Source organism: Amaranthus tricolor, chromosome 2 (genome assembly GCF_026212465.1).
Source record: "Amaranthus tricolor cultivar Red isolate AtriRed21 chromosome 2, ASM2621246v1, whole genome shotgun sequence".
In the NCBI taxonomy this organism is placed as follows: domain Eukaryota; kingdom Viridiplantae; phylum Streptophyta; class Magnoliopsida; order Caryophyllales; family Amaranthaceae; genus Amaranthus; species Amaranthus tricolor.
The window spans coordinates 35576254-35591500 of NC_080048.1; the positions used below are offsets into that span (position 1 = coordinate 35576254).

At 30.2% G+C, this 15247-nt stretch overlaps 1 protein-coding gene across 1 annotated transcript; it reads right to left on the minus strand.

Annotated features, from left to right (window-relative positions):
- Window positions 1-268: 268 nt before the first annotated feature.
- LOC130805760 (uncharacterized) lies at window positions 269-14729 on the minus strand. The gene is made up of 11 exons (XM_057670546.1): window positions 14371-14729; window positions 13527-13580; window positions 12155-12300; window positions 8634-8725; window positions 6625-6711; window positions 5666-5836; window positions 5176-5283; window positions 4834-4992; window positions 3776-3829; window positions 2951-3100; window positions 269-948 (listed from the first exon to the last, which is right to left on the minus strand). The coding sequence occupies exons 1-11, from the start codon at window positions 14727-14729 to the stop codon at window positions 568-570; spliced, it is 1761 nt and encodes a 586-aa protein (XP_057526529.1). The 3' UTR covers window positions 269-567.
- Between the last annotated feature and the right edge of the window lie 518 nt (window positions 14730-15247).

Here is a 15247-nt window from a genome sequence, read left to right on the forward strand (position 1 = left end):
GAATAATAAATTACATAAAATAACAAATTTTCACATGGTAGTATATTTGTAACATCAAGAAACTAAAATTGAAAATGTAATTTGAATATTTGTGTAAAGCTATTTTTTATTTAACTTAATCTTCAAGTTATGTAATACACCCTAATTTGTTTCAATAAGCATACCTTATTATATCATTAATATACATCTATATGGGAAACACAAGATATGCCGGACATGTGGGAAATGGCATTTTCTTGTATTAATAAATATCCACAATAAACAAATATGATACTTAAATATCAAACTGTGATAAATTAACGTACATTTTATTACATTTATTTTAGTGATTGGCTTAAAAAGCCGAACAAACAAGTACTCATACATACCCCATTCCTTGCACACTATCTAGTTTCATATCACACATTCATTTATTCTTTAAAGGTCATCAAGCAAGCACCACACACATAATACATACTCTATTTTAATTTGATTGTCATACTTGGACAAAAAAGTTTTGACATTTTTTTATCAAAATATAACAAACAAACTGAAACAGAGGATCGAGTACAAATTAACGACGACTAATTATGGACATTTCGGATTCCGACCAGATCCACCAAATGATATACACAAACCATTTTTAGGGTCTAGATTGGGGAATATCTCAGCATCATAACATAAAGGATTATTAACAATAAGCCCTAAAGATGATTGCAGAGGAATGCGGAGTGTAAATGAAGCATCCACATATTGAAGGCCACAAACAATGCTAGCATCATTGCTTCCAGGGAATAGTCCATTACCCATGTCTGTAGCAGTGTGTACACCATTTCCTATAGAATCATAAATTTGGCCTCCCCATGATAAACTTTGTGCTCCTACTGGTATGCCACTGAATAGTGCTCCAGGCCAGTATCCTATGAGCTCATCCCCTACACTTAGCCACCAATTTCCTGTCTTTTTATCCTGCAATTTCATATGGATTTTTTAATATAATATATACAAAGGATGTCAAATTGGGTAGCGGGTGCGGTATGACTTCCTCCATTCCTATACCTCATAAATTTTTAAACCTCACCACTAGGGGTGTTTAATGGCCGGACCCCCGTTTTGACCCCTTATCCGGCTCGTTTTTAGAAGGGTCAAGTAAGGGCCGGGCCGAAAACAGACTCTACTACACTTAAAGTATTGCGGGCTATAAAAGGGCTCAATAAACGTCGGAAATGAGCCTTTGTAAATAGCATAATTAATTTATAATTTAAAAATAAATGATAATTAATGTGAATAAGTATTATTAATATTTTTTCAATTTAATTATTATAAATGATAATTTGATTGTTATAAGTTGATAAATGGGGATAAAAAATAATTTTTAGTAATAAAATTGGGCCAGGTTGTGCAAAACCGCGCTTTCCAAACGCAGTCATTTAAAGCCCATATTAAGTTTAAAAGGCCCTTATCCAACCCGACCCTATTTACTTAAGCCCGGCCTGGCCCATATCCGACCCATTTAAGACACCTACACACCACCCATAACAGATAAAATTTTTATACCCAAGATAGTCCAACTGGGTGCTATGTTACTCGGACTCTTTATTTTGATTCACTTACCCGTGTCTAATCCTTAATACTCGGACATTGATATGGTTCTTAGATACTTCATTTAGTCATAACTTTAGGCGTAAAATGTATGTTTATACGTATTCGATCCTCGAACACGCACCAGTATTTAAAATCAATAAAGGAATTCAAGTAACATAGCCTGGGTGTGTATTCAAAAAAAATTGCCCACCACTATGAGTAATGGCCTAATGTGTATTTTCATCTTAACCCGTCTCGTATATACTCCATGTATGGGTTATATGAGCTCTATACTATCTCAATGCCTGATAAATTTAATTAATTGTATATCTAACTTTTTAAAAACCTTGTTGTGTAATAAGATAAAACTAATTTCAAGGAATCAATTCAACCAAAAGTTTAAGCTGATGGTTGAGGCCCCAGAATATGTTATATACTCTAACACGCGCACTTACACAAGAGCTCATTGGACTAGAAGTGTGGATGCAGCACATGATCTCCTCATACATGGCGCTAAATATTCCACTTTCAATGAGAGGTGGTTGAGATTCGAATTTGTGATCTCTTATCATGTTGGCTCTGATACCATCTCAAGAAACCAACTCAACCAAAGACTTAAGTTGATCGTTAAGGCCCTAAAATATGTTACATACTCAAACATAAAACTAATACCTTCAATATTTTGTCAATGATTTTTAATAAAACTATACAAGATTTTGATACAAAGTACTATACATTGTATAGCATGGCCAAGTATGGGGCGGAAGGGTGGATATCGCGCTATTGTCATTTATTCTTATGTTCGAAGGTATTGTCATTTATTTAAAAAGAAATTTTGATTTTTGTCAAAATTATTCATTTTTTAGAAGTTATTTGCTATTATTAAATTATTTATTTGCATTTTAATAATTTTTAATTACTATAATAAACCAAAAATTTAAATATCATAATAGAAAAATCAGCACTAAAATTATTTAATTTTCAAACTGTCACCCACTATAGAATTGATTGCTCCAATCTTTTATATATATATATATATATATATATATATATATATATATATATATATATATATATATATATATATATATACACATACATATATATATATATACACATATATATATATATACACATATATATATATACATATATATATATATATATACATATATATATATATACATATATATATATATACATATATATATATATATATATATATTGTAATTTAATAGCACGTGAAAAAACTATCTCAATCAAGAGTGTAGTAATTTGTTTAAAGTGTTAATTTAATGAAGCATATCTTTTTTTAACATGAGTTTTCGTTTTTCTTTTAATATCGAAAAAAAAAACTTTAAAGAATGACAAGAGAGTATATAGGTACCAGATATATAAGTATTGTGAGTGAACGATAAGTTGTAGCGCCGATTGTAGAAACAGTGGTAAAACTGGATCCGATTGCAATTTCTTTGTTCACTTGGACGAAACCTTCACATCTAAGGTCATAGCATCCTGTATTTAGAGAGTTATCTGTCTGTTTTAGTATAAAAACATACTATTAGAAGAATTTCCATGACTTTTTATCAGTATATATACAAAGCACTGTACATTCCAACTTTTACATCAGAAAAATAAAAAAGTGTGACAAGTATATAGGTAATCAAACTCCAAGTTAGTATAAGGCTTTGGTTAGGGGTCAAAAACATAATTCTGCAAGCTTGGTCTAAAGCAAATAATATCATATTGACGCGAATCATTAATTGTTAGTGGACCCAACAATTACTATCAAGCCTCGAAGGTGTAACACCGTAAGTCCTTGCAATGGGAGAATCTGGTTGGAGACATAAAATTTTTCTACCTTATGCGTGTTAGAAATATAAAAGTTTTTTTTTGACTTTTTTCAAAAATATATAGAAAAGTGAGTGTTTAGTAAAAATATTTAGAAAAATAAGCTTTTAATTGATGATTTTAAGATTGTAATTGATAAATTTAATGTTATATAAGTGATTAAAAAAAATATTATATAATTAATTATTTTAAGATAGTAAATATAAATTGAGCTAATCCAATAAAAATAACCTTATCCATAAAACCGCGCGTCTCATTTAAGAATTTGTGAATTTTATTTCTATTAGTGTATGCTTGAAGGTAAAGAATTAAAACTAGAAACAATGGAATGGTTATTTACGTGACAGTCATCGACACTTACCGTCCAGTAGATGAAAAATCTTGTTTTGAAATCATCATATAATTCTGGATTAACCTGCGAGTAAAAATTAGTTTATCATTTTTTATTTAATGGGAAGCATGAACATGCCTTTGGAACGATTATGCAATGCACAATTTTTTTTCATCCACATGTATAAATATATGATATTAAAAATAAAATTAAAGATATTATGGAGTAGAAACACTTAATTTTAACTATCGTTTTTTGAAAATTGTTAATGATATATTATGCAATATATTGTATTATCTAATTTACTTAATTTAAATATAAATTAATGCTAGTCAAAGATACTTTAATGGTAGAGAAATTGGTTAAAATCAAATGCCATAACATTTTTCTTTAGCCAATAAATGAGTTTCATTTACCATGTATGAGGAAGGCCTCTCTCGCATCCATACTTCAACCCCAAAGGAATCTCGTGTGAGGGGGTATGTTAGAATATCTAACATATCCTAGGGCCTCAATCACGAAATTAAGCTTTTTGTTGAGTTGGTTCCTTAATATGGTATCAGAGCCGATGGTATGATCAAAAATAAAAAATGGTAGGTCTGAAAAGAATAGCGTTTTTTTCCTTTTTTTCGGACCCAAAGTTGGTCAGAATTTAGTAGAGAAATTGTCGAAAATGAATGGTGGAGAACTTTTTCGTCTTTTCTCATTCTGAATTTTGCAAAAATTCTTACTACCACGTGGTAGTAGAAAATTAAATCAGAAATGCCGATAATTTAATTGTGCAGTAGGAAAAGAAGTTGAAATCTCTGACTAACATGAAATTAGTATTAGGAAACAAGCCGAAAATTCCAATTTCCGACTAACATAGTGTAATAGGAAGTTCAGTCAGAAATTTCCAAACGTTTAATCATAGTCGAAATATTTAGTGCGTTTTCCAAGTTTTTTAGTGTCTTGTTATTTATTATACTATAAAAGATGTATGAACAACATAAAAAAATAGACGGATGTAACCGTGTAGCTAGCCATATGAGCATAGTACATAGGAATAGTGCAAAATTATAAAGGAAAAAGAGTCTTAAATTACTTACAATCCATCCAGCCATGATAAAAGCTGAATCACTAAGTGAAATGGTCAAGCCAGATGCACTGAAATCCCCATCCCTTGAAACTGCAGGATTCCACACGCTGAATTTTCCCTTTCCTCCGTAGTACCTTGTAGTTGACTTCAATGTTCCCACACTTGCATGCTGTTACATATTTAACATGAGCGGATCCAGAATAAAATCAAATGATGTTAATGTATAAGTATATTTAGAGATATGGTGTAACTAGATAAATATTGTCAATTCATGATCATCATATCCTGTGTATCCCACCCATAAAAAACGATAATCAGGGTCTAGAGAGCAAAAGAAGGCAGCAACTCATACCCATAAAGGACAGCGCGGCCAAAGAGTCTCTCCACTCGAGAAAAAACAAGAGAAGTTCTTGCAATGAATAGGACCGAGTGAATCTGCAACTACTCCACAAGCCCGCATCTTGTCAATTGACAACATGAAATAAAACTACATCCATCGTTGATATTTCACCCATATTATTACTTTTTGTATCCTTTTTATTACAAAGTAGGAAAACTGAACTCAGGTCATATTTGGAAATTAAGTTATATAACGCTCTACATTTTGAGTATTATTTTGTAGGAATATAGTTTCTATTTTTTTTAGGGATAATCTGAATGCGCGCAGTGCTCCTTGTCCACTCCTTGAAGGGGGCACGGGTATGGTTTGCTGCTATTCTTCTACTCCTTGGATTCTGACTTGTGTGGAATACTAAGTTGACTCTGACTCGACTCTATAGTTTATATTTTTTTTTGTTCTTTCAACAAAAACAGGAAAATGAGAATAGAAATATAAGACTTGCCTCATAGTGAGGACCTTTAGAAGGCACATTCGATGTTGTGTCTTGAAGCTGCCTTTTTCGTATAATAGGGACAGTGCCTTTGTGACACTTACCATTCCTATGCCATGACTGGAACAATCTCGTGGCTGGGTTGCTTCCATTTGTTTTAAAAGGACATGAGCTTGAGTCCATCTGGGAAATTCAACAAAACAATATTATGATAATAACTTTTTAAAGAATTATTTATGAATTACAATTAGAAAATTTAGACTTTCTGCAACTCGCTGTCTTAATGTTTTTATTTTTGCAAATTATAGTCACAAAAGTATCAATGTCTATAACTTTTAGGCCAAATCACAGTATTTCGACCATTTTAGTAATCGGAATTTTAGATTACGTTGTGGAAATTCTATAATTCGACCTGAATGCTGTAGTTTTTGATACTTTGGTAGTTGCAAAAAGAAAAAAAAAATAATATTGTAACTTATAAAAGGCTTAAACTTTAAAGCAGTAATTCGCAATTTTTTCTAAAAAAAATGTTCTTATTAGATTCAACTAGTTTGAATGTCGTGCTAATCTTTTTTAATAGATTTTTTTTATTGTATCCAAGATATAAATTATTTTTAAATATTACATTATTATATTACTCTAATGTCATCATTAAGTGGCTCCAGCTAGTATTAGATCATTTGTAGCATTGTATGTATGCACCCTTACCCTTGTTAATAATAACACTAACAGAGGTGTTGTTTCCGATTAACCTTTAGTATGTTCCAAACATCATGTATAACTTTACATATATATATAATATAAGATGTGCACATGATTTAATGATTAATTTTAATATGATTCATTATAAAACAAGACTAAAAAACTTTGACCCAATGAAATAAAAGAAATTTAAATATGCATAATAAAAATTTCTAAAATTTTGATATGATTAAATGAAAAATATATAATAAACAAGTCAACCAATAAACCTGTATTTTGTGATCTTTAAGGAGTGGATGATTAAAAGCTGGTTGCTTGTATAGATCAACACAGTCAACCATTTCTCCATCTTCACCCTGCAGAAAACAAAAATTCCATATATCCTAATTATTTTTAGCTTTATAATATGTTGTTTTATTAATAAAAAAACAAAAACAAAAATTCAGCACAACATGGCTATGATAAACTACCTTTTGCTTATTTTTAGAAATTGGCTTGATTATTAATTGCAAAAATTGGATTTTCAAGCTTTTTAGGTAGGTTTTTTAAAATTAAATAATGTTGTTTTTTACCATAAAATAATCGACTTTTACCCAAATTTGGATGGGAAGTGAAGTTTTTAAGTAGTCTTTGAACTTTACTAAATTAAAAATTTACAACATTTGATCAATTTACAGTAATTTTATAATTAGATATGGCACTACACTCTTAGGTAGTTTTGGGTGGATCCTTGACATAGTATCAAAAATCCTACCTCCTATAGGTAGTATTGGTATTAGGTGGTTATTTTACTAATGATTGTCGGTTGTTGATTGTTTATTATTTGAAAACGACGATGTATTAGAGTTCGAACAATGTGTTTCAAACTCCAATATTGCCAAGATCGAGTGTATGAGGTTTTGTGACAAACAAATTACGCTATCAATAATATCGATGTTTGTAGGAGAAAATAAAGCAATAAAATGACACAAAGATTTAACGAGGTTCACCCAACTAAGGCTACGTCCTCCGGCGTGTAGTATCTCTTACTAGTGTTTGGCTTGGGGTGTATTTTGTGGATGATTACAATGTGAATGAGAGCTCTCTATTTATAGGAGAGATCTCACTAAGTAACATTAAGTACATTAAAACTATGAATAAATGATAATGAAACATCCCCAAGTATATGAAGAGTCAAAAACAGCATCCTAGGAGCATCAAGAGTTAAACCTTTGCACTTTTTCATTAAGTCCCATAACTCCCATGAATAACTCATACTTCATTACCTCATCAATCCATACTTTTAATCACCATCATAAATCACAATCATCAAGACTCAACTTAATACATCCATAATAACACATTCATGGGATTCTATCCCAAAAGTCACCACATGAATGCACACACCAAATGTGCACTCAAGTCACACCAATCATAACATTATTGATTATTGCCTTTTCAGTTTTCTTATTGACTAGCTATAATTATAAGTGTTGACTATTTTATTGACTTCTATTCTAGTTAGACAAGCCAACTGTTTAATGAGATGATTCATATGAATAAAGTATTGTTTATTGGCTATTTATTAGAGACTAAGTAGACCAACAAATAAAACCAAAAGTTGATGATAAAATCCAAGCAATGCAATTTTTCAATCTGACTTAAAAATCAACTTTTCAACTAGATGAAAAACAATTTATCACATTTTTACTTTTCAACCAATCAACAAGAAACTAGCCAAAACCAATAACAAGTTTTTCAAGTAGATTCAATTAGAAGTAGTTTCACAATAAAAAAAATATACCATGCGATGACCTAAAAGTTTTTAGCTTTTCTACGTGATGGACAAATTTTTTTTTTTTTAATATGCGTGGTGATTCTAAGCTTCCAACTTTCTCAGGGAAAAAATTATGATTTTTGTTAAATTTACATTATAATTACCCATCATAACGATTTTATTCATATATACAAACATAGCGATCACTCTAATGGGGCTTGTTTAAAGAAAATTTATTCGAATTGAGTACTTAATCTAACAATAAAACATAACGTTTTTTCTACCACATGAAAAAGTTAAATCTAATCAAAATCACCTTGCGGATTAAAAAATATTTATTTACAACGTGAAAAAATGAAAAATCCAAAATTACCACATATAAATTCTCAAAAAAAATCAACTTTTTATGACTTATATTTTTAATTATAAAGATATTAACAGTTAAAGTAAGCATCGAAATTTGAAAAAAAAAAAAAGGTACGAATACAAAAATACACACAACTAAGAATACGTTATACGTACCTTGATTGTTTTAACAGTTCCCTCATGTGGGGATGAACCATGTGTGGTTAAAGTTCCAGGGCTTCTTCCTCTAACATGAGGAGAATTTAATACTAATACATAGAATACGACAAGAAGTAAGAAACAAACATTAAATTTTTGGTAGGCCATACAAGGAATGTTTACTAGGAATTAATCAAAATGTTTTTCTAAACACAACTTGGAATTTCCTGTGCATTAATCAGATGCTTAGCCACAGAATTTATAGTAGCTCAAGTCTTATGGTAGCTTTTTTAAGATCAAAGAAATATTCAGAAAAAATTATATTATTCATTAATTTTATTATAATATGGAGTATTATAGTAGAACACTAATTTGGACTTGACCTTTTGCTTATTACTGGATTAGTGATATGACAATGACATTAATATTAATTAATTTTAATTTAAAAGAAATATTACTTATTCTGATCTTATTTGTTCTCCCGTTTGAAATATAGAAATTTCCAAGAAAATAATAATAATAATAATAATAATAATAATAATAATAATAATAATAATAAAGTATTGAAAAATTCTAATGTTGTGTAATTGTTGATTGTTATGAGTGATGGATACAGACTAAGCTGGTATACATAAAAAAGAGGAAAATATGTTATTTTGTGGGGGTTAAATTGTATGTGATGTCTTTTTAGTAAAATTTGTTAAGTAGTGAGGTTATTTTTGTCAATCTACAGTAAAAAGATTTATAATGGAAAAAACTTTGAGCATACTTGATAAATGGTTGTGCCTATTAGCTACTACGTTGTAGAATGAAACGATTGGCTTATTTGATTAGTTGAAAGTATTGACCGATTAGTATGTTGTTTAAATTAGTTGTTTAAACCAACTGTAAGGTAACTTTTGAAGAAAATTATTTGTTGATTGTTGGCTATTTATTGGAATAAGCATGACAAAAGTCAAAAGCTAATGAGAAAATAACTATCATCATCATATCTAGTGTCCTGCTCATAGAAACTATGATTAAGGGCAGGTCTGGAGAGAGAAGAAAGACGATAACTCATACCTATAAAAAAGGATGCGGTGAAAAAGCCAACACAAAAATTAATTAAAAAAATCCAATAAAAAAGCTAATTATCAGCACTCTATTCATTAAATTTTTATTTTGAAGAAAATGGGAAAAACATATGAGAAGGAAGGAAGTCAAATAGTTTTGTTATTATTACAATAAACAAATAATGAAGAAATTGTATAAGTAAATTAAATATAGAATATAGAAGATATGATCAGATCAAGCCGACCAGTAGAATAGGAAATTGTATACTGAGTTTACATATGGAAAAGTCAAAACGAATCTAACACGCTAAAGTATGTAATTAGATGAGTAGCCACTATTAGTGGAAATAGATAATTAATTAATTAATTAATTAAAAGAAAAGCATGAAAAGATAAGCAACTTTTTAATATGAAAAACTTAATTCTACCTATTATGCATATTGCATGCCTCTCATCCCATAATTTAAACACCTGATCTTATGTAAGGAGTATTTAATGTTCACATCAGCAAAGAATTGTTAATTATATTGTTTTGGGTTTTTGTAGTGTTAATTAGGATTATAATTGTCGGAATCATTACTTAAAAACACTTTTTTAAATTTAAAACGTTTAGAAATTATTGCCGAATTTTTTGTTTTTTAACGAGGTAAACATAATTGTAGTCAAGTTCTTGAATTCTACTGGGTTTGATTAGCAATGATCTATTTGACTTGATCTCTTTATACAACTTTATATAAGTGTCCTTTTATTTTTTTTTTTAATATTTTTGAAAATTTATTTCTATTATATATATATATATATATATATATATATATATATATATATATATATATATATATATATATATATCATAAAAATTATTTTTAATATTTTTTATTCATTATAAAGGACAAAAACAGTGTAAATTACTTTGTTGATTCACAGTGCATTAATAAATGGCAAACGGAGTGCCTATTTTTAAAAGTCTTTCGAAATGAGTATTTATATGTGTATATATATCGATATTCGACATGTAAATCGAGAATATACTTGACGTAGTTTCTAATGGTGCTAACGAGAAAAATTAAGATGTCCTGATCATCCTTAATCTAGAGAGCTTAGTTTGAAAATCTGTCGAAATGACTACTAATACACTTATTTTTCCGACACTCAAATCGATTAATTATTTATCATGGTTTTTATCAATGCAAAAAATCTATCGCGCCTTTTTTCATATACTTTCAATTTTACCTTTCTCACTCTTCAAAGCTTTCTAAACTCATTTATCTCTCTAAATCTCATAAACGCAACACTTTTTTAATGTAAACGCAACATACAAATATCCGTTTTGATTTATTTTGATTAACGAAAACACAAAGAAGACACAAATTCAATGTGAGCGCAATGTAGACACAAATCTAAAATTTCGATCTATTATTTGATTTTGAATCACTTATGATAAATATAAAAAAGATTAATTTTACGTAAATCAACATAAGCACATTGTTGAAAATTCTAAAATCGATCAATCAATTTAAATTTATGTAAAACGGTAAAAAAAAAACTAATTTCGTTCTAATAAACGTAAGCGCAATATTGATACAAAAGTATCGATCAATTTAAGTTTAAATAGTTTTGATATTTTTTCGAAAAGATAAAACTGGCCAAATTGCACAATGTGTGTGAGTAGGTTTAGGTCAAGTCGCATATTTTTTGCGGATGGACCTAGTTTGAGTTTCACATTTTGTTCAATTTGACCTAGGTCGAGTCATGCATTTTGTGCAAGTTAGTTTCCTTTTTTATAAAATAAAAAAATGCAAAACAAAAAAATGGCCAAGCTACATAAAATGTGGTATTGAAACTAGGTCGAGTCACATAGTTTGTGCGACTAGATTTAGGTGAGTCATCCACTTTGTATGACTGAACCTATTTCGAGTTGCTCATTTTGGGTAAAATAGCTACTTTCTTTCTTTTAGAAAACAAATTCAAAATTAAATCGTTGGTGGAGAAGACACGAGTAATGTAGTCTTTAATCTAAAAGAGGGATTGTTGAATGTACTCCTCTCTACCGTTAAGTGAGTCCATAGCAAAAATTGAGTAAAAGTGATCAAAACTCAAAATTAGTATGAGACTTTTTAGAACGTGTTAAAAACACATTCACGCGGATGCAAGGGCCCAATAGTTATTTACTATGTTATTTTATTGTTATAAAGAGCAACAAGTCTTGTAGGCGACTGTCTCACAATGAAACGAGCCCATACAAACAGCGAAAATCATTTATATTTAAAAAAAGAAAAATTTACCGTGAATAATACAACCTTTTAACCTTTTCCCTATAATAATACCAACTCTTGATTAACTATCGATAACACTAACTAATAAGTATGTTTTCCACTAGCAAACTTTACCTGTTAGTTACCTACAATTGTAGGTCATCTTGTAAAAAAAAAAAAGCAAAATCTTTAAAAAAGAAAAAACCTCTCGTCCCAATCCCACCCCTTCACTAACTCATCCCAACACCCATCCTCTCAACCACCATGACCAACCCTCCTACGTGAATCCACCGCCCCTTCCCTGATAACTTCACCACCCATCCCCTACCCTTGCCAAATCCTTTTGCAGCCAACAACCCTTCTCGGCCCTCAGAACACAAACTATCAAATTAACAATTTCTAAAATGAAAGAGTAAAAACTTTTTAAGTAAATTAGAATAAAGAAAAAAGAACAGAAAGAGGAGAATTACCCATGAAGCTAGTTTTTGTTCTTGCATTTGAGGATTGAACTTTATTTATTAAATTATAAGCATCAAATCAAACAATTCTAAACACTTTACGAAACTAATTGGAAGTATACAATTAATTGCTCAAAAAAATACACCAACACAAGCTAAGTGAATCCCAAGAAAACTGGAACATTAAAAGTGGGTTGTTGACAAGAGTGGTGATGGTGGGTTGCTGACAATGGTGGGGTGGTAGTGGAAGGGTAGGTGGGGTTGTGCTAGGGTGGGGGTTGGAGTAGTGCATTGGTGGAAAGAAGGGGGGAGGGTGGGGCTTTTTAAATTTAAATTAAATTTATCTCTTTTTGGGTAAAATTATTTATTTTATGGGTAATGGTAAAATTGAGTGTTGGTGGAACACTTATCTCATAGTATTATTCATTGTTAATCAATAGTTGATATTATTGACGAAAAATAGTTGAAAGATTGTATTATTCAATGTAATTTTTCCTTAAAATAAACTAAATAAAAACTGTTTTGATTAGTTTTTAAGAAAAATAAAAATAGAATAAGCATATATTAAGCCATCTCATCGTGAAACCATCTTAATAAAGAATTTGTCTAGATAGATAATTTAAAGCAAAGTTCAAATTAATTCTTTCTTATATCAATTGAAGAAAGACAGATTAATGAGCATAGAAGGTTTTATATTAGTTAATAGGCATGAAAGGGTAGAAATGTATAGATCGTTTCTGTCTGAAGCAAAATAGGACTATACTAGTTAATAGGCATGAAATGTATATTTCTAGTGAGAATTGTTCATAGAGTTCAAAATCTGTTTTTAATAATATATATATATATTGTTTTTAAAAAATCTGGTACTTTTTATCAAAAATCAGTAACTGTCAGAAAAAAAATACAAATCCAAAGTAATACGTTTTTCTGAAAAAAGTAACACCTTTTTATGGTTTATGGTTCTCACGGTTCTCATATAAGGATGGTTTTCACTTGAACTTCTCCCTATATATATATATATATATATATATATATATATATATATATATATATATATATATATATATATATATATATATATATATATATATATATATATATATATATATATATATATATAATTTTTGATAATACAATTGTATTACGCACCTGTGAGGAAGATCGAAAGTGTAATAGTGGAGGGTAAAAGAAGTTAAGGAAGACCTAAGAGAACGTGGGAGGAATATATAAAGAATCACTTGCATGAACTACGTATCTTTGAGGACCTGACTAGGAATAGGGTTAGTTAGAGGCGTCTAATCTATGTCTTAGATTACTGATACTCTTTCTTTTTCAGTTGGTTTTCTTTTGCCTTTGCCGTTTTACATAGCATTTTTTTATTCATTTTTTACCTAGTTATCTTTATTTATTTATACGTATCTTATTTATTTATATGTTTTGATTACTGAAGTTTTTTCCGAGGATTTATTTGTGGATCTTTTTCAAGTTGAGGGACTCTTTGGTTACACTGTCTTTTATGGTTATGATTGCTACCTTCCAACTCTCCGCAGACCCTAATCATAGTTCATATGAGTAAGATACACTAGGTATGATGATGATAGGTTCTTAAATGAATTTACGTAATGATAAAAAAATGGATGTATTAGAGTTAAAAATGGACAATTTAGTTGTAGATTTATTAGAGGGTGGGAAGATCTTTTGGATTTTGCACGTAGAAATAGTTTGAACACAAATACATGTAGTCCGTGTAAGAAATGCAAAAAACCGATTATTTAAGCTACAAGATGAAGTTAGGGAATACTTATTCAGAAAAGGATTTGTTGAGAATAGTTAAAAATAACAGAGTAATTCTTGTATATTCCATGAGATAATTACAATAATATTTATATACACAGATTGCTTAATTAGGCTCTAATTACAGCCCCCAATTATACTAATAAATTGGAGGTGATTGATATTCCTAATAGAGGAAGTTTAAAGGACATTCTAACACTCCCCCTCAAGTCGAATGGTAGCATCCCTAACATCCAACTTGCTCAATACTTGATCAAATGCTTGTGTGGAAACAGCTTTTGTCAAAATATCGGCTAGTTGGTCTTCTGACCGAACAAAGGGTAGAGTTATTATTTTTTTGTCTAGATGATCTTTAATGAAATGTCTGTCTATCTCTACATGTTTAGTTCGGTCATGTTGCATTGGATTCTCAGATATTCGTATGGCTGCCATATTATCACAGTACAACTCACAACTTTTCTCGGGTGTATACCCAAGTTTCTTCAAGAGTTTTCTGAGCCAAAGAACTTCAGTGATACCTTTTGCGATTCCCCTGAACTCTGCTTTAGCACTGGACATAGCTACTACCTTTTGTAGTTTGCTCTTCCAGGAGACTAAGTTCCCACCCACAAGGGTGAAGTAACCAGAAGTAGATTTCCTACTATCACGGTCTGCTCCTCAATCTGCATCTGTGAAGGCATGTAGATTTAGGTGTCCATGAAGAAATGCATTCTTTACATCGAATCGATATAAGGGCCAATCTCTATTTGCTATAGTCGAGAAAAGAACTCTAATGGTGTTGAAGTTTGCTACTGAAGAGAAGGTCTCATCGTAGTCTATCCCATGAGTCTGTGTATATCCTTTTGCTACCAGCCTTGCCTTATATCTCTCAATGCTGCCATCTGCTCTGTGCTTAATTGTAAAGACCCACTTGCAGCCAACAGGTCTTTTTCCAGTGGGTAATGTGCACTTTTCCCAAGTGTTGTTCCGGATTAGTGCATTTATCTATTCTTTCATGGTTGATCTCCAGTTTTCACTCCTCAATGCCTCTTCTGTTGTGTTGGGAATGTCTTCTGAGTAAAGAGCTGTATTAAAGG

Coding starts and splice junctions, on each gene's coding strand:
- LOC130805760 (XM_057670546.1), bottom strand. CDS start 14,729: ATGTCCAGTGCTAAAGCAGAGTTCAGGGGAATCGCAAAAGGTATCACT. Junction 8,726..12,154: donor GAGGATGGGTGTTGGGATGA/GTTAGTGAAGGG, acceptor TCTATGTATTAG/TATTAAATTCTCCTCATGTT. Junction 3,830..4,833: donor TTATCATGGCTGGATGGATT/GTAAGTAATTTA, acceptor TTTTACTCGCAG/GTTAATCCAGAATTATATGA.